This window comes from Pithys albifrons, chromosome 7, assembly GCF_047495875.1.
Source record: "Pithys albifrons albifrons isolate INPA30051 chromosome 7, PitAlb_v1, whole genome shotgun sequence".
NCBI classification, from domain to species: Eukaryota; Metazoa; Chordata; class Aves; order Passeriformes; family Thamnophilidae; genus Pithys; species Pithys albifrons.
Window position 1 is genome coordinate 24,667,228 of NC_092464.1, and position 20,966 is coordinate 24,688,193.

Here is a 20,966-nt window from a genome sequence, read left to right on the forward strand (position 1 = left end):
GTCATATATTAGTCATGGAAGGGAAAGGAGAAGTGGAGGAGGAAAGAGAGGAGGAGGTGTGTTACTGTCTGGAAGGCTGCTGCAAAGATTAGTCTTTCAGCACAGCAAGGATCTTGCATTGTCCATGACTCAGAGCTAAGTGTGAGTCAGACCCTGCCTCATTTGCCACAAGGAATCACCTTTCTGGTCCATTTAGGGCAGCTTATTTGATGAGATCCTGTCTTTATTGTCCCACGGAACTCAAGCCAGGGTATAGGGTTCCAAACCAAATTAAGTTGAGCTTTTCCCAGTTTTCTCAAATCATTACTGTAGCTATGGGTTTGTGCTCTTTTATCTTCTTAGATGGGAAGGGAATTCATTAGTTCACTGAGCAGAGTTTCTAGCTGTCTCTGTATCTGATTAAGGCTTGTTATCACAGGTATTCATCAAATTGCCTCTCTGGAAGTTATCAGAATTCACAGCCTGTATTTTGAGTCCACCTACTCTGAGTTTACAATCTTGCAGTCTCTTATAGTTTATGAAATGTCTAACCATTTAGTTTTCCTATGTTTCCTGGACTTATTCTTGGTGGTGATGATGTTGGGAGCTCCTTCTTTTATACCTCCTCCTGTCTGATGGTTGAAGCACAGACATCTAATTGACAGCAGACAGGTTCACTAAAGAACAAGGTTTAAATACTCTAGTTAAGCTGCTATACAGTAGCTTCAGTGCTTTCAGTGTCAGTTTAGTCTCCCTTACAGTTCTGATAGAGCATATCACTGGTTTTCCTTTTAATGATGATGACAGGCTGCACACTAGTGTCAGACTCCCTGTTAGGGCTGACTTCTGTAAGAACCTATTCGGTCAATAGCTCACTCCTTCAGAATCAGATGGAAGTATTCATGTTCTACAGGAGCTTGGAGCTCCAAGCCACTGCCCTGTGCAGTCATTGCACGTGACAAAGTCTGGACATGGTCTTCAAGGAACGACAAGCAACAGGTAAATGAAAGGCCTTACTGCATCTCCAGTTATACCATTTCCCTAGGGGCTGCACTTTTACACCAGTCTTGACAAATACAACAGCATGATATTGGCTACACACCACTGGCAGATGTCCCACTGGAGAGAGGACCCTGTGCTCACTTCTTTACTAGGATTATATAAAAAGGCACTCAGAAGACCTGCTTCTCATTGCCAAAACCCCTTTCAAAGCTTGTCTTTGGTTACCACCTGAGATCCCTCAGGGAAAAAAGAGAGAGTGTCTGTAAGAAACACTTACTTGAAATAGAAGAAAATTGCCAAGGAAATCAACAAGGATGTTATAGACAAAGCATGGCCAACGATTGCCATATAATAAAGTATGAACGCCATCTGCAATTTAACAAAAAGAAAAGGCAAACATGAACAATTTGCAGGCACTTGAATTTTTTCTCATTAAGAAGAATCTACAAATTCAACCTCCCATTCTGTATATTTCTTTCAAGCATTCTTTTTCTATGTATTGCTAATATCGGCACTCAATTAGCATGACTCATGCTCTAAAGATAAGTGTTTTTTACATGTGTTGATCTGCTTCTGGTACACTGAAGTAACTGGTGAGACCCCTGATCACCATATGTCATGAACTTTCTCAAGCTTTAGGAGAGCACAACAGACATAATACATCCAGATTTTCAATATGCACATGACAAGTTTTCATGCACATGCAAAAAAAGTTATTAAAGAAATTAGGTTGCTGCAGGATTGGTAGAAAACCTTTATGGGTTGAAAGCAACTTAACAGGGATCAAAAGCTTAATGGTCACTTTTTAGAGAGGAGTAAGTATTCAACTCAAGACTCATATTTAGGGCTAGGCTTTTGTTCAACATATTCTTCAGTGACCTGATGCAGAGAAAACTCTAATTTTCCAGGTGTTACTTAGGTCTTCCACTTAATAGTGAGGGACTCAAAAAAGGCCTTAGTTTCTCTGCTGGGTTTATTTTCTTTTCAGCTTTACTTCATTTACTTTTCTTTTACTATTTGTAAGCATTTTTCTTTTTTTGTGATTAGATGAATTGCTTTCTGTAGCCCTAAGTTTTGCCACTCAGAATTTTTTTGTGTTACCAAGTAATTTTAAGCTTTCACTTCACAACAAATATGAACACCATTCAGAAAATGAAGGTATTCCTCTTAGTAAAGGTGCACATCTTCTTACAAAATTTAGTCTTCAGTCATTTTACAATTTTGTAAAGAGCTTCAGCTTTCCTTAACCTAGGAGGTGATGGCCTGAGCCAGATTTAAACCAAAGTCACACTTACACTGGTCTGACCATGTAGAAGTGACATGATCTGAGTGTAAATGCCATTCAACAGGTTATGGAGAACTATGCATATTAACTGCAAATACCCTAGGTCTTCTAGTTTTCCTTCACAAAGACTAACCACTACCTAGTGAGCACAAATGATTGACAATTTATTCTGAGAGCACCAGCAATCCTGGAGAGGGTAGACCTGAGTGTACAGAATATGAAACAACTTTTTAAATACAGAGAAGTGGGAGAGGTGTGCATGTGACATTTCTGCCACTCCATACTATATGGTTGCTGTTTTTCATGACAATAAATGGATATATTCTTGAAGTCTGAACTTAATTTACAGATGACCTGTTCAAAAATATTGATTTTCTGCCTATCCTGTATGCAACCCTTAGCCTGAAACAGTTAGAAGTAGGAAAGGTTTCCTGATAGCTACATGCAAGTCTATGTGCACCCTGGAGGGCTCTTGGTTATTCAATCTATCCAACTTTCAGCTTGCAACTGCTAAATCAACTGTACATTTGGGACCCAGAACTGCAATTTTATTACTCCATGTAAACTTACTACGGCAGCAGCTTAAAACAGCTTTCAAATATAACAATGATGACAGATCAGAATGGACTAAATTGTCAGCTAACAAAGCATATGGTCTAATTTGCATTTTTAAAAACTGACTACAATTTTAATTTTTTTTAGGTGATCTGCCTCAAAAATATAGCATGTTGGTATTTTCAGTTAACTTCAGACAAATAATGAGCTATTTTACTAATTTCTGAACTCCTTGAACTAGAACCCTGTAATGTCTCTTCTGACACATAGAACTTCTATTGACTCACCAAATTTTTAGTTTATTAATATTTTTCAGCCTGAGTTTAGTACACTTAAATGTTTTCTTTATGATCCCCTAGAATTTCTCACTTGAGGAAAGAGAATTCTCTAAGAGTAATACTTTCTACTCAGTTAATTATATTATGTACAGGTATATGGAAATAGTCTACAAATGAAGCACACTCCTGTTTTTGGAAGATTTGTATTAAAGGTCACAATCTAACTTGGCATTTCTGAGGAGATAAATACTTTCTGCCTTTTCCATCATTTTTCATTTCAAAAGAAACATGATGTGCGTATAATTTTCCTTTGTGTTCTATCTGCTCTTTGCTTGAATGATGTTCAAAATCATTCTTCTGGAAGGCATGGATAATAGGTAACAGAAATACATTTTTTGCCTCCTTACATGTGCCAACATCTGGAAAAATTATATTTTTACGGTGCTTCGACTTAATACCTTTGTGAACTCATATTGTTACTATTATTTTTTTTTTGCCACATAGGTGAGCCCCATTTTACCATGATGGTTCCTCATAGTGCAAAAACCTTCAGAATTCACCTCCTACCTAATCCAGTAGACTTTTCAAGATCCTTCAGATCATTACTCAGTATAACTACATACTGCTTTTTGGCTGCATTAAAAAAATCCTTCAACACAAATCCCAAATCAAATCACTTCTTGAATCTTTCCCTTCCATGATTCCAAATAGTCACAAATTATTCTGTCACAAATCTGTAATCAGATTTTCCTGGAGCTCCACTCACATTTGAGAAATATGTCTATTTTCCTGAGTTTCCCTAACTTGATTTTTTTAAGCTTTTGTCAGATTTCTCTCTTTTTTTTTTTTTTTGGTGCTTTTATATTTAGTTCTTCTCTTTCAGCTTAGCAACTCGATTTTGGAAATATTGTTGAAAATGCCTAATTCCTTTTTGTAAATAGTCTCAATGACTTCAGTGAAACTGTCAAAGTTAGATGTGTTCACACTTGTAGGATTTTCTGGATTAATGGTACCTTCATAAATATTTATTTTCAGAGAGACTGAATACAGGGTGATATTCTTTGCTGAAGAAAAATAATTTTAACTTCCATTAATATTACCAGCCCTGCAAAGAAGACATCAACAGATTGGAATATTATTGTTACAGAAAGCAAAATTGAGATTCTAAAACATTTTATAACTGTTTGAAATTAAGGAAAAAACAGGAATTAAAAATGCATTTGAAAAGTACTGCAAAACTTGTCACATGAATTGCTACTAAATTATCCACCCCACAGCAAACCTATATTTAGGTTTGAGCACTCGTCAAATACTTTTAATAAGCTAAAATCACATGAACAATGCTATTCAAATCTGGTGCAACAAATTAAGTTGAAAGAAAGGGCTGTTCTGGTCTCTCTCACATATCTTACTGCTAGCCCAGTCCAAAATTATTGCCAAACAACCACTGCCTCTTTAACTTCTGCATACCTTCAGTTTTTCAGAGGTGAAAGAGTTGCACAGGGTGTAATTGGACCAAGTTCGGTTGCTCTCAGGATGGCGGAACCAGTTTCCAGTTTCATCACAATATTTTGAAGCCCTCTCTGATGAAAATTTGCAAAGCACAGTTATTTTAACATATACATATTACACATTTAAAAATCCATTAAAAAGAATTACTTTGTTTGGAAATAAGATGTCTGTGCAACAAAATCCAAATGATTTTTCAACCTGTGCAATTAATATACATCTTGCTGCTTTGTTGCTTTGGGTCTTTTTTCTGAGATTTATCTGGTTGTACACTTGTTAATCTGTCTCTTTTGGCCTGTAACAAATGCATTAGAGTTCATATCTCAGCTTTCATTCAGATGCAATTATTTATGTGATAATAACCTATTTAAAGAGGCTGTTGAAAGCTGTTTATGGAAGAGAAAGTAACCTCAGGCGCTGACGCCAGACCGGAAGGAAGTGCACAGGGTTTCAGGCATCAAAGGAAACAATGAGTTAAAAATATTGTGTAGATAAAGGGCAGCAAGTAATGTATAAACTAGAGCCTGTGTGCTGGAGATGCCAAGAGCCCCAGACTGATGCTGCAGAGAAGTGGAAGACCCCTGCCCAACCTTCACACGAACAGAATCCTGATGTAGAGAGCTGGAGCACTGCTGCTCCTCCTCAGGGTCTGCAATGTGTTCAGGCAGAGAGACAAGCAGCCTCACAAATATTTTAGCACTGGTCCCATGTATCCAGTTTAATTTAAAATCGCTGTGGAGTCTTACATTTTAATAATCTGATGTGTCTGTGATCTCTACACAGGTGTCTCTGGTGCTGGCTCCTGTGCCACAGGTGGCTTTGGCATCCCTCCTGAAAGGGATCGCTCTCCAGGCTAGTGCTCTTCCACATGTTCTTTTACTGTGGTGGGGGGACAGTGGGGCTCCAGCACCACACGGATCTGAGGGACATCTGAAGCTGCAGATGTGCGCTGTCTCTGTGTCCCCTCTGCCATACTCACAATTCCTGCTGGAGAAACTCTGGATGCTGAGGTGCAGACGGTCACTCCTAATCATCTGTCAAGTTTTGGACTAGTTCCTTTGGCTGCTCCTCAAGCATTAGCCAAATTGGAGTGACTGAAAAGTTTGCCCAAGTAATAAAGGCAGGATAAGATCATAAATTATTTGATGTTTTCTTAGATAGTGACACAGGTATTTATGAAAAACATTTTTCAAGTCTGACTTTTAAAATAGTCTAAAAAGTCTATCTTTACTTTCCTTTGCCTTTCTAGCTCTATAATTTTACTGGCTTTATACTTAGATTATCAGCATTTCCAGTCAATACACTTTTACAGGCCAAACTATTATTTTACATGCACATTTTAATTTTTTGTGGTCAACATTTCCATTTATGTTTCTTCATCTGATGATTAATGGTTTTATTAATTTGCAAGATTTGTATTTCCTCTATACAACCTAAAAACAGGACCTGATCATATGGGCAAAGAAAGGATCGTATAGACTGACCTGTTTTTCTCTGACTAGAAATACACTTTATATAATGCCATTGCAGAAAAAGAAAAAGGACAATCCTCCAGAATACAGAATATTTTTTAAATTATTCTGGATTTCAAATCATTGTTTTGGGGGACTTATTAAAAATAGGTGCATCAACAATACCAAGAGGAATAGTACATGTTATCTGAGCCTTCCATTGCTTCAGCTTGGAGATAATCTCAGACTGCCTGTGTAGCAATGTTCCCTTTGTACTAGTTGCTAGATAATATCAAGAGCTGTAAAAAGTTTTCAGTCACAGATAAAAGATTAATGGCAATGCTCCCATGGAACACAATGTGCAAACATTGCACCTACTATCACATGCTCTCTGCAAAGTGCACAGCTTTTGTTAATATGCTACAGAGTATTTATGGCAATGTCATCCATCATCTCTGTACTTCAGTGCCTAGGTAGGCACTTTGACAGAGTTTAATGTGGCCTATATAAGTTAAAGACAAACCTTTAGTCTCTTACTTTTCCTTGAAGCCAGCTAAATACAACTGATGCTTGTGCCCCACAGACTTCTTGCTCTGATGTCAGAATACAGAACTGGGGGGATAAGCCCTCCTGACTGTTGGTCCCAGTGACTCAAACTGCTCAAACACCTCTTCTAAATCTATTCTTTTATACAGAACCAAACTGCAAGCCTGCAACTCCAACCACTGTTTTACTGAAAGTGGTCCAGTAGCAGATGGGGGTTTATGAACCTGGGCATGTGTTGCTTTTTTATGCTAACTAGAAGAATATGGTAAAGTGCAAAGATGGATAAGACAACACTAGCAAGATAAAATGGAAGTGTAGGCTTTAAGATTATTAAAAGACTATGCAAACACTAATTTTTTAGATTCCATTTAGACCTTAAGATCCTGGAGAGGGCACTGCTTGAGCATCATATTATTCAAAGTGGAAGAACAGTGACATTGCGTGGGATTCGTCTCACCTGACTTTAGCACCCTTAAAGTTATGTAATTTGTAGGCAGTTGTGCAGAATTTCCACTGTTAGCTTAGAAAGAAGATACTTCAGAGCCTTCTGGGAAAAATGGATGAGAGAAATCTCATCCACAAAGGCAGTTTCATGGGGGCAGTGATGTGTTTCAAAAGTAGCAATTGTTTTGCATGTGTATTGTTTATGCCACCAGTAGTGCTTTTATGAATCATATTTTCATAAAAAACCCTCAGTCATTCATATGTAACAAGTATCTTCATAATTCTGAAAGAACACGGTAACTATCAATCAGGCTTTTTACAATTAGACCAGCTCTATATCTAGCACATGTTAAAACACAATTGTTATCCACTGCTGCAGTGTTTGCTCAGCACATACAAGCCATTGGATTCTTTGCCATTGTTTGGATAGACCTGAGCAGTGCTTAGTTTTGCAGGTGAGGGAATAGTTGATGTAGCACATCTGATTTACTTACATCCTCAGTAAAATACATGGAAGAAATCTTTTCTTAAGTGAAAAAATCATCTCATACAATCCAATAGAGAACATAGAAACCTTCAAATCCAGGGTCCTATAAATGAAGAATTATCACTGTCTTCAGAATGCCTTGGTCAGCAGAACCAGAATCTGTATAAAAGAGTCATAATGTGCACTGGGGGGATAAGAATTAATTTTTAAAATACAGCTGTCAAGCTTGTTAGGAAGCAGGACAGAAATAGAAAGGTAAGGAGAAAAGAAGCAGCTGGACAAAGAATTGTCCAGATTTACCTTATTTATCATTGTCTAAATTTTATTACTTCAAGACAAGAAACTATGACCAGCAGAAATCCAGAGCTGTCTATTTCAGTCAGTCACAAAATTTGCATTTTGTGGCAGCAAGAGAAGGGCTCTCCCAGTATCAGAGCAGGAAGACAAGGCTGTATTTTCATGTTCCTCGGCTGTGAGAGGTAAGAACGCATTAATCGTCATCTGAGCAATTGCTTATGGATACATATGGATCTGTTTCCAAATTAGACTTCTAGAAACTCTGCTCCTGGAGCTTTATGAAGAATTATGAGTAATAGTTTACAAAAGAGAACTAAAGACAGAAAGCCAACCAGGTGGAGAACTGTGGGGAGTTTTTGCTAAATGCAGCTTTGTCACAAAAAGTGGGGTGACTACTGCTCTTCACTGCTCTCTGACAATGAGTAGAGGCAGTGAAAGTGAAATGAAAAGTTATGTCTGCCGCAACAAAATTTGCACATTCCACTCCACTGCTATGTGACTGCACCAAACTAATCCTAACTAAGCGCACTGTACAGGGTCAGTGAGGTGGGCAATATAACACCCCCCTGCCACAAACTCAACAGCCCACAGATGGCACAGGGCAATGCTCAGCTCCTCCTGTTGCCCCTGGAAAACCTGCCTTGCTAGAGGGCCATTATATCCACAGTATATTTTCCTTTTTTCATTAGTAAAAATATTGCTAGCATGAATTACATACTAAATTCCCATAAAACTCAATTTCTACCAATTTTAGTGTGATCTAGAACCATTTCAGAAGGATTACACCAAAGATTAATCTGTCTAAAATATGAATATAAAATACCATTGAAGAGAAACTGTGCATGTTGCCTCAATAGGGGCACATAAAACAGCCCTGCTCAGAGGTTCACAGTCAGGAGTGGATAAGACAATGGAATTCCGACTGTCAGTGGCATTAAAGCAGTAGGACTTTTTGTTTTCCAGACAAATTGATTTGGTTTCATGCATTATCACATGCCTCATGATGTGCACAGCAAGAAGGAGATTGTTTCTTTGAGAACACAGATTCCTATCCAGTAAGAACAGATCTAAGTTCAGTGTAATATGTGGGACTACACTTAGTAGCAACTGAAGTTGTCAGACACTAAACAAACAGAACACTGAGCATGTTTCCCTGTGTTTTGTTTCTCTGTTCTTTTCCTCATAATACGATTTCATCTCGTTTATTTTCTAACATACTCTAGCAATTTCCTCTTGGCATCCATGCTGAATATTGTTGGGGATCAGCTGTAGAGAGCTGGTATATGGAATCCACAGATGCAGATGGGAAGGAGGATCCACTAGCATCCTGCCGATAATGTTTCAGTTTCCAGTTACAAATGATATAAGTATCAAAGCACAAAAATATAGCTAAAAGGCTACTTTTTTTCCAGGACTCAAAGGTATTCATGGCCTCTAATGAAGTGACTTAGCCATTTATGAGCTGATACACAGTGGTTCTGTAGATCTTGGCACAGCTCAAAGCAGGACAGTATGAAATACTTGTTTCAGAAATCTATGGGATTACTCACATGCCTAAAATACTGGCTGAGGTGGTTGCATATCAGAAACTCAATGGGGAGGAAATCTGACAATCACTACAGTTTTCATCATGGGAAATTGGTATTCTTTAGGATGAATTTTCTGCTTCCCCGTGGAAAATCCAGCTGTATTTTTTTAACAGGAATAAGTTACCAAAGGAAGTAATGACTTGTGACACAAAACCTGGCAGACTTCTCAGGACAGATCAGTTTGTGCTTTTGGCCATCTGTATGTGGCAGCCACTTCTATTAGCAGTTGACAGACTCATAAACACCCCCCTGATTTCTGATTTCCCTGAGTCTCCCTCCTACTTTATCAAGTCCCCATGTGATGACCAAACCACCTGTAAAACAAAGGCTGACTACCTACTGGTCTGATGCCACTGCTGTAACACATGCTGGGTTACTCAACAGCTCTTCTAGGAAAGCAGCCCTGGCTCAACCATGGAATGCTGGGCTGCTGCCAAGCCAGGGAAATGGCTGACTGACCAGGATGCAGGCAAAGAGGATGACAGAGGTGCTGACAAGGAGAAGAGGGATGTGACAGAGAAAAACACTGGGTCTAGAAGACCACAGGTATCATTCTTTAAGAGGACAGCAGAGAGAACAGTCGGAAATTAATTACTGGAGAAGACTTTTCTTCCTATGGGTCTGTACAGAGAACAGGAATACTGAAAGATTCCCAGATCTCAACTTTTAAAGCATACCAGAAAGAGTAACTGCAGTATGCACACACTGCAGACCAGACTGTAACAGGCATCTGTATATTAAGGAGTGATTTGCAATCAGTTGACATTAATAAGCATTACTAAGTGGAGTGAGATGCTTCTCCATGGATGGCTTCAAGTGTTACTTTGAAGAGTGCTGTTGTAGCTGAGCAATTAGTTCAGAACAAGTCACTGGAGTCAAACAGACAAGTGGAAAAGCTGAGAATAGGTGGCGTGGGAGCGAGCAGGAGAGTAGCTTTGTAATCACCTCCATGAGGGATGAGGACTGAGTTGTGGGGAAACTTCTGTGATCACAGGTCTGCCCAATATCCACCTTTGCAGGTATAAGATAAGCATTGCATGGAGTATACATAAACTAAGACTGTTAGTGTCACACATTTTTCTTCTTCTATGAAAACCATGGAAGCAGGGAAAGCAGAAGCCTTATAGTAAATCTGCCTATTCACAAAAGCAGCTGTAGCCCTATGGGGAGGATACCATGAATAAAATGGGGGCTGAAGCAGGAGGTACAGATCCCATTCAAGAGACGCCTATAATATGCATACAGGAAAAGGCTAGTGCAAACTCAGGATCCAGAGCCTTAAGCTCTCTTCTGAACATGGACACTTCTGTCTGGGAACTGAAACAAGTTTGGTCAATTCTTTTAAAATGCTCTTTTGGAAAGTTTTATGCAAATAGTGTAAAGGTTGAAGCACTTTTCCACAGAGAGGGAGACCTAAGTGAGACAATTCTCCAGCTGAGGTCTCAGCTCCTCAGTCTGTCTCCCCGCAGGTGCTCCAATGATAGGCCATGAGCATGACCTTGCTGCAAGACTCCTCTTTGAAAACTGCAACACTGTACAGAAAAGAGGTCAAGACTTCCATGTCAGAAAGCAAAAAAAGGCACAAAAGAGAAGACCTTGTGATTTGGTGCCCATTGTCTGTCTCAGGGATGTCAGCTGCTGTAAAGATTTGTGGATTTGGTCTTGGTATTCCCACAAGAAGTGGGAATGTGAGCTCTGCCACGAGCTCACATTCCAAGCACAGAATTCCTGAGTACACAGATTTCCTTCAATCCATTCTGTCCAAGGCATAATTCCACTGGAAAGAGGGACATTCCTCCACCAAAGATGGGATGCAGTTTTGAAACCCCTCAGACTGCGTCTGACTCTGCAAGTATCCCACTTGCTGTATGACACCATGAACAGCTTCATTTATGAAGAGCAGAAATACAGATCAATCTAGCTGCTACTTCAAATGGGATTCATCCAAATGCATACCGGGTTCAATCCAACCTTGAAACTTCTCTGCTTCTAAATAGGCAATACGCTCAAAGCAAATGAGCAGTTTTAGCTAATGGTACTGGGTAATTGACTCAAGTTATGCAATGGTCTGTTTCCTTCATCTCCAGTTGGGCACATACATTTTGGTTTAAACTTGTTGCAAACTTTAGATTTATATGGCATCCCTCCTAAATGTTTAATTTCATAGATTTTAACTGCAACTGGTGCATTGTGACTATGTGGAATTTAGCACACTGTAGCGTCAAACACTGCCTATAAGCAACATGTCCTCAGCATGGAACTGACAACTGTGTCTCTCTTAAAACCATACTCTTTGCAGAGTTAGACTTCTGTCTAAGGTTTCCTCACATCTATTTTGCAATACTTCCATCCTTGACTTTTCCTTTAATTTTCCTTTTAAATGTTCTTGAATTACTTCTCTCATTCAGCATGGCTACTAGTATTTGTATGAAGAATTCAATTAACAACTGAAACTCAGAGACTGAAAGAACATAATTTCTGCTTATCTTTTCCAATAAAATAGTATTTTCCAGTAAAAATTGAACAAAGAACATGCTGACACATATTTCATGTACATAAGCCTTTTCATTATAAAAACTTAGAATGAGGTGCTAAGAATATTTTGATATTATAACTCAGAAGCTGACAGCTTCATAAATTAGGTTTCATAAATCCATCATTTATATAATATTTACATAAATACACACAAAATATTTTACAAATGAAAATATATAACCCAAAATTTTGATGTTTTAATTTCAACATAACTCTCTGAGACTTCAGTGCTGCAAACGCCACTGCAAACATGTATCCACTTAATGACATGAATGTTCTGAAGACATCCTTTGAAAGATAAAACTATAAAAAGAAATACTGTACCAGTTGGATCAAAGTCTGGAAAATAATCTGGACAATTCTGAGCAGTGATTCTTCCAGCAGGTGTATCATCCCAGCACAACCAGCCATCCCATGTTCGGCTGCAGAACAGACCTGGACATTTAAGAGGATTTCAGGAGTTAATTCAACAACCAGTCACTCCTGAACTGTTCTGTTGTAGCCTCTCGAGGGATATTGCTGCCTGCAGACAATCAAGTTTTCTTCTAGTAATAAAACCCTTTGTTATTGTTACCCTTAAGAGTGGCATTCAGGTGCTACAAGGTACTTGGTTTTGCTGACCTGATGTTAGTTGTGTTCATTTAACTGGACAGTTATGTTTTAAATCCTGTTGAACTGAGCTTTGAATGTAAGGTCTGATCCTACAAATTTCTCTTTTTGATCCTCCTTCTGTCTCCAGCTGTAAGTGTGCACACTAGTGATACCTAAAGACCTATTAGACATCCACTTTTTATTTTACCTTCTGCTCTTCAGTAGGTCTGAAAATTGGGTCTTTGAAATGTAAAGATAGGAAAGGTTTGTGGGGACATCTCAGCTAAAAGCAACATTTGCAGAGACAGGTCCCTGTAAGGCTGTTGCCTTGTTCAACACCAGAGATCGGTGATGTAACTACAGGTCCAATGCAGCAGGTGCAAGACTTATCTGTAACAGGCACACTCTGCCTGCTGATGTTGTCATGTTGTCTAGGTAGGCATGCTGTGATCCTGTCCTTGCCATGCTCCTTCTGGGAAGGTAGTGGTGTCAGGGCTGTGTCCCTTACAAGTGATGTTCCCAGCCCCACAAACAGCAGCAATGAGAGGGAGGCAGAATGCAGCTCATTCTTGATCCCCAGTACAGAGATGTTACATACTGTGCTCCTCAGAAACTGTGCTGTAAGACTGCTTGCTGTAATGTGTAACATGACTCATTGTGGATTGAAAGAAGAAACACATTAAAAAACTTATTTTCCATTTAAAATCAGTTCGTGGTGGGGAAAAGGTATTTATCATCATGGGCATCAGGTTAAGGGAAAAGAATGTCAAAGTACATCTCGACTTTTGTGCTCTGGTCCTAAGGAAGTGTCAGAATGGCTGCTTTTTGAAGAATTACATAGAAGGTATGTCTGAAAGTTAATAAAATATGGACAGCTAATTGCTTCTGGTGCTTTCAAAACTATCCCCAGACAAGCTTTCTCACTGAAGCAAAATGGCTGTAAGAAGTCATCCGAATTGTTCAGATTTGCACCAATAACTGTTTATAAGTCAAAACAGCTGTGGATTAAAAATGGAAACCATATAAATTTCCAAATTAATTTTTTCCAAACTAGATGTTGTTCAGGAAAGATATTTTTATATATACTTTTTCTTCATTAGTTAAGATTTTATGCACATACATTTTTCCATTACCAAGTTAAATATGCTAATGCTACTGGTTCACTTAATTGACCAATCACCATATCAACAGGTTTTTATCTCTCCTTCAGGGATTGTCATGCTCTTCCATAGCTTTGAAATGTACTTGAAAGATGTTTACAAGTATTTTTCTAATACCAAAGAAAAAGAAGACTAAAAGTTGTTTGAAACGTGAGTTGTATTTGAAAGACAGTGATGAAAGGGATTGATGGAAATTTCTAGCTTTATATCCTTTGCCTTTCCTGATGAAGCAAAAAAAATCACACATGTCAATACACTGCAGACTGTGTCTTTCAAGGCAAGTAACAGGATATATATATGCACACAAATATCCATTAAAAAAATATATATAAATATATATACACACACACACTGTACTGTCCTGGAGGAGTGGTCAGGTGTTCCCATGTGACTGAGCTCTTAATTTTATTATTCCTTCAGTTGAAAATGCAACTTCAGTAATGTTGGCATCATTCCTAAGTCACCCCCTACCTTAATTTTGAGTTATAAATTAATTAAGTGCACATTGCTATGAATGTAACAGTCCCCATTGGCATCACTTAAATGTAGCTGCCAGTCCAAGAAATGTAGGAGCTGCCACTGCTGTCCTCCTGGGACAACACTGTCCTTGAGAATGCTACAAGGAATTCATGTTATGATACAAATGAATTCCAAGCTCATAATGGAAAAACAACCTTTTGCAACTAATCACACAAGCAAGGCGCAAAAGAAAGGTGAATCCAGTGGAACGATCAATGGATGCAAAAACTACATTTATAGAACTGGAGACTAAAGGAGGATTCTGAGAAGAAAACAAGTAATTTTCTCCACAAGCCCAGCAACTTAAAGGCTTGTTTATATCTGAAACATCATGCTTTCTCTCCCAGAGCAATGCCAATCTCTATATTCATTCCCAAACCCTTCTGCATCAAGGTCTGAGTAGCTTAAGGTCTAACTATTGTTTGAGCTTAAAGAGCTCAGTAAAACCTTTGAAATAAAGAGCTATAGAAATGTTTTTGTTCTTGCATTACAAAAAATCCCACAATATCTCCAACTCATCTATTATGTAGGGTGTTTTTATTAAAGGGTTTTCTTCATACATATTTTTCTCTTTAAACTATGTCCTCAGTATCTCTGTTCTCTACTTGCATGTCTCCACAACATCTCTGATATTTTTTCCCCTAACCTCCTCATATCTTCCATATCTTCTGTGAGAAAGTGACCAGAACACTCAGTCCCAATCAGAAATCCTGCTTCATACTGTGCAATTGTAGCACCACTGTAGCAATTTCCCTTTTTATTAATCTCCATATATGCCTCATACTCAGTAAAGATGAGTGCTCAGTGCTTTATAAAACTCCTTTTGCTAGTGTTACCGAATATAGAATACCTGGAACTTCTGTATTGGTACAGAGAATGACAACCAGCAGGCAATACACAAATGGAAAAAAGTGGAGTGAAGCAAACAGACCAACATTTATATTTAAGAGATCCCCATTCACAATCTGGTCTTTGTGCAAGCTTGCTGAGAGGTTCTGGAGAAGGCCATTTCCTAAGCAAGAACAAGAGAGATTCAAGCAGCAAAGCACTGAGCCAGAAATGCAGGTGACAAAGGAAGCACTGTTCATTCCCTGGGCTCCTCCCAGGCTTTTTTATTTCTTTGCACTTAGGAGGATGCTAAGTAAGTGTGAGTTTTATTACTGCTTGTGGAAAGGAAACTGCACCCTGAGAAAGCCTATGGGTTAGTCTACAGAAAAAAATGTTTCCTTATAGTTCTATAACCAAGCATGGCAAAATACAAACATATTTTTATAATATCCTTTTTACCTTTTTTCTGGTATGGGGGAGCTCTGTTCATCCTCTCATAACATTTGAACTGTGAATCTATTATCTTCTGTCGTATGACTGAATTTTCAGTTACTACAGGCTCTAATGTAGGATCAGTATAATTTACAGTAGAAGAAAGACTTGGAATAATTCTCTGTACAGAAAAGAAAAACTGTTAGTACAACTCAATAAAGAAAGAGGATAATATTAAAAAAAAGTGAAGACTAGAAATCTCTTACGCATTTTTCAAAGGCCTTTTATTTGCATGTATGTTTAGCATTATGACAGACCTTTTACTGCTTGCAAAGTAAACACTGAATTTTATTAGTTTACCTCATTAAAAACACAAGATTTTAACCAAGCTCTTTTCCTTGGCAAAGAAAGGACCATTAAATACTCGATAAAGACTTAAAAATCTTTAATACCTGCAAAAGAACTTTGTATCTTCCCAAAATTGCACCCATGTATTTCTGCTCACTTGTGATGATTTTTCTCCTGACAGTGCAGACAAAATACCTGCTTTGAGCTTCTTCAACTGTTAAGGTCATGGAAACACAGGGTTTAAAACTCAATACCTGACCTTAGCTCCTAGTTAAGTACCTAAGTAGACTCCCTAAATTTGAGTCTGAATTGCAGGGTCCTCTTCAATCTAGTGGCATCTTCTGACTTCTCCCATTCTGAATTGCCTGCAGTTTAAAGGGAAGGATCATTGCCTTCAGAAGGAAAAGATCTTGGGTACAGAGGTCAGTTACAGTTTTTTGCCGCTCATCCATCTCCCTGTTGTACAGTCCAGGTCTATGAGCCGAAATAAAAGCCCGGAGTTTTAGTTCGTTCTGTTTTGCCTCAATCCTGTATCAGGACACTTCTCTGTATGAAGGTGAATCCTCTAAATAACAGCCAAGCAATATACTAAAAGCAGCATGCAGTGTAGGAGAGTGCAGCTGAGGTTCTTCAGACACTTGCAGTTTAGTCTTAGCCCGTCATGTCCATGTATCATCACAGGCTCTGGTGCTTCTCTGAAGTGATTAATAGATACTCCATGTTAATCTTCCCCATTCTTATTTTGAATACCTCCATTCCAGTAGGAGTAACAATATCATCAAAGGAAGCTAGCAGGACTTCCATGGCATTGCCTCTGTTCTTGACAATTTCTGTGCTACTCTGGACCAGTTTAGGAACACATTCAGGTGTGGGGTGATGATTTGAGGGGGTAAGATACAATTCAGACACCAAAGAGACCTTACTCTAAAAGGTCCATTTCATAACTTGTGTGCAATTCCTGAAGAAGTCAGCTCTTACTGGGTACGGGTTAATCAGAATATTTTGATACTTGGAGGCAGGGAGCACCTGTGATGGCGGATGGTCTATATGTCTTGGATTGTGCACAAAATTATTTAAAAGTGCTCAAACATGTAACCAGGAGGCCCATTCTACTGCCTCTGCACAAGGCAATGATGGCCCCACTGAAATTGCCAGCAAAATTTCTACTGCCTACATTCAGGCCAGGAGTCCACTCAGTGTGATTAAGAATATGGATGAGATCATGTCACTAAAGCTCAATGGGATTTACTTCATAAATGGAAATCACTTAATGGCCAACAGTAAAACTTAAGAAAGTTTGGATAAAAATTTGAATAATAATAGTAGATTTACAGATGTCACTTAAATTATCCTTCTTTCTTTTTTTTATTCTTTTCTTTTTACCAAGCACAAGGGCTCAGATTTTCAAAATTAATTGTCCAAAAATCTTTTCAGGCACTTTTTACATAATTGAATAGCTTGTGTGTGAAATCAAATTAAGAGGTCATACATAGGTATGTCACTGGTATTCTTCTTCATAGGCAATATGCCCTTTAAAGGTGCTCTTCCCTTTGATTGCTGTTCCTCATTTCTCTTTGCCTAGATTTGAAAAGCCAGCCCCAGAAGCTTGAGCACTATTTTCTTCTACCTTAAAATCAGAATATCATTTCAGCTGATTAATGAAATATTAATTTGGTGGCTTGCTGGAGGTTGAGAAGCCACATCCTTGTTTGAAATGCTGTTTTATCTACCATGCGTAAGAGAATCACATGTCCACCACCACTCTAGGACCCAGAGCCTAAAGCCTGACCTTCAGTTCAGTGGGATGATGCTACAGCCTTATATTCCTGCAGTTCAGTAAGACAAAAGTCTTGGAACAGTTTGTGATGTGAGATGTTAATATTTGTTTCAGTCTTCCTGCATTCCTTACTACAAGGGTCAGAAAAGGGCAAATGGAGCAGAAAGACATCTCTGGGTCACATCAAAAGTAGCGGGAGCTTGGGCATAGCTATATGGGAGGGAAAGCTTAGTGTGCACCATGTTAATGTAAGAGGTTGGGAATGTCCCATGAATCTGTGTGTCTGTGTTCATGGAACTAATGATAAGGAATCACTTTGCTACTATGTTTTAGTTGTTATATCTATGTGCTTTAGGAATCAAGATTTAAAACACATTTTCACCATAAAAAGGCAAGATTAAATAATTTTGACTTTGTAACTACCCACAATATTGAATAAATTTTGAATGCTCAGAGTCCATTACTGCACATTAAAAAGTCTTCCCATCCATCCACCATGTACTTCAGACAGAAATATAAATGATGCTGATACAATAAAGAAATGCCTCATTAATTTAGAAATATTCTTTATTAAAGAGAAATAAATAATTCACAACTTGATGTGAATTTCATTGCCTGAAAATGATTGGTATGATTTCTTCAGAAGAAAATTGTTTAAGTGATGTCCCATGCAGCAGTTTAGCAGCCGTACATATGATGTCACTCCTAAAAGTCCAAGTAAATGACGTCATACATACGACCACCAAGCCACCACCTGACAAATGACTGTTATAAGAAAACAAATTATCATTAGAAGGAGAAAAAACAGGATGTTGAAAATGCTGGAGTTGACTTTATACCTGGAATTAATAAAGGAATTTAGAGAAAGCAATTTGGCTTCATTATTACACTATCTAAGAATTAATAAATAGTGCCCCAGTTTGTGTAAGACAGACAACTGCTATTAACCTCCGCAGGACTGTGCCCATTTCTGCAAGAGAGAATCCAGATAATGCAAGCAATAAAATTCCTTTGCCTTTTCCCCCACAAAATACAGGACATGATGAACAAGCATTCCTAAATATTTTTTTTCTGCCATCAAGGAGCTTGTAGGACACTAACTGTAACTATACATGACATTTAGGAAAAGAAGGTATTTATCGCTTGATTTATTTTGCTTTTGCCCTCCTTCCACTGAACACAGTAATTTAGCAACATTTTTTTGTTGAGCTCAGTCAAAATCTTGTTCAAATTCTGGATGCTCTAACTGTTTGCTATTGATTTCAATAGCTCAAACACACGGTACAATTCTTTTAGAACTGCTACGTGTAGTCACCATTTTCCAATACATCACATCTTCAAGTGAGAGTTCAGCATGATTTAGACTGGTTGCAGGGCTCCCTCATAGTTCGATTATATTTGAACTACTCTTCACAGCTGCTAGTGTTAGGACAGAGAAGAAAACAACTGTGATGCCTTAGAAAGGTCATTAGTATATGGTACTCAGTAAACACAATCATTTCTATCCATCACAAATGTGCTAGAAAACAGCAGACAATTTCTTTGAGGAAATGCAACAACATGACATGTTTTACTTAACCACTGAATGTTAAAGTTTTCCTGTACTCTACTGATGTTGGAGCAGGATGGTAATTATCTCAGTGAGATACTATACAACTAACATGGCAGATTTTGGCAGCTGTTTAAACAAGCATGAGATTATCAGTCACAGCAGATGAAGCCAAGGCACTTGTCACAGATCTTATAGTTCTTTGCCATTGCTGCAGGACTGGCTCACATTAGGAAGCTTTACTTGCAGTTAGGCCTGATGCAAACTACGGGCTTAAAAAAAGGCTGCAGAATACTTCATAGATTTTTGCTTGCAGCCCAGATTACCATCTTGCACAAGGTCTCTTTAAGGCAATCAGCTGCATAGCAACAGCCTTATTTTTTAAATACGAAAAAATGTAGTCAAAAAGTCCTGATCACTCCTGGAACTGGGTGAGTAGAACAGAATACAGCATTCGTCTTACAGGAAACTGTGAGCAGCTCGAGTCTCAAATTCTCACACTAATTCTTACCACCTTAAAATATCAGTAGCTTGCTTTCCAGAGTTTTCCTTGTGTGAAAACAGCTTCAGAATTTGTGAGTGCACTTACTTTACAGCTTGAAGCAACCCATAGTTACACAGGGAAATACTCATTCAAGACATGGTCTCAGGAGATGAGACCCAGGGAGATCTCATCATCCAAGCCTGGGGAACCCCCTGGGCTCCCAGTGGTGCCTGATGGCAAACAAGGCTCTGACAAAGCAAGAAGATCTGTGACAGATCTTCTGCAGGTCTTCTGGCTCTCCAGAAGTCAGAACCTGCTCTGGACCAGATGCTGGAAGAGATGCTGCCTAAGCAGGAAAAGGCTTGTTCTTACAGTACCTGCACAGACATGGCTTTCAGAGACTTGTGGGGAGAGCCGCTGACCTGGGCAGGTGGCAGGAGCCCAGGGGAGCACACGGCTGCACCACACCCTGCGAGGATCAGACAGGTGCACCATGAACACCTCCCTCATCACAATGGCAAGTGTTTTACTAATTGGTTCTGGAGACTTGAACTTACCATACCCACAACTGCATTCCAAAAAATACCAGTTTGTGCAGTTACTGAAAATTGCATTTAATTTTTCATATAATTAATTTTCAATGTTTCTGATGGGAATTATTCACAAGTATCTCAGGAGTTGGAAAGAAGTACCAGACTCTGTATAGCTTTGTGACTAAGGCCTGGTAACAGTCTGACAGATTTGGACTTAATGAACTTGCACAATTTGTTTTTTACTCAAAATGAATTTATTTTAAAATACAATCTTGGTCTAATGGATCAAATTGAAAATAGTGTGGCCTTCAGCTGCAGCATCCATTTAGTCCTTACTATGCACTTTGTGGATGGCTCAGGACACAAAACCAGGCTATGAGAGAAAATCTACTCTATCAATCCTCATTTCCAGAGTAAGACCAAACTGCCACTTGCAGGCACTAGATGACAGTTCTTACTTGACAAAATAATGCAGGGAATACAAATCTCTTCTCTCAATGTCCATAAAAATTGATTGGTCACACTGGAAAGAGACCCAAACCTGCTTCCTCTTCCTCATTCTCTGCAGTTTGATGCTGCTGGGCACACTGTGCTGATGCTCCATCTTTCTTGTGAAGAGAAATGTGCACTGAAGAGATGAACTAATTGCTGCAGCACACAGGGGCTTAGGTACTTGAAGAAACAAATCTCAGTCACATTCTGTGGCTCTCAAGAATTGCCAAAAACTAGAGAGCATTAGACATAAAGTGAACTAAGAATTAATGAACAGTTAAATTTTCGAATGAAAT

At 38.7% G+C, this 20,966-nt stretch overlaps 1 protein-coding gene across 1 annotated transcript in view; it reads right to left on the reverse strand.

Moving 5' to 3' along the window:
* CALCR (calcitonin receptor) overlaps positions 1 to 20,966 on the reverse strand; it is a 139,163-nt gene that overhangs the window by 37,162 nt on the left and 81,035 nt on the right. Inside the window, exons 3-6 of the mRNA XM_071560020.1 lie at positions 15,515 to 15,668; positions 12,282 to 12,392; positions 4,570 to 4,682; positions 1,259 to 1,350 (exon numbers count right to left, since the gene is read on the reverse strand). Of these exons, the coding sequence (XP_071416121.1) occupies positions 1,259 to 1,350; positions 4,570 to 4,682; positions 12,282 to 12,392; positions 15,515 to 15,668 (470 nt within the window). The remainder of the gene's footprint in view (positions 1 to 1,258; positions 1,351 to 4,569; positions 4,683 to 12,281; positions 12,393 to 15,514; positions 15,669 to 20,966) is intronic.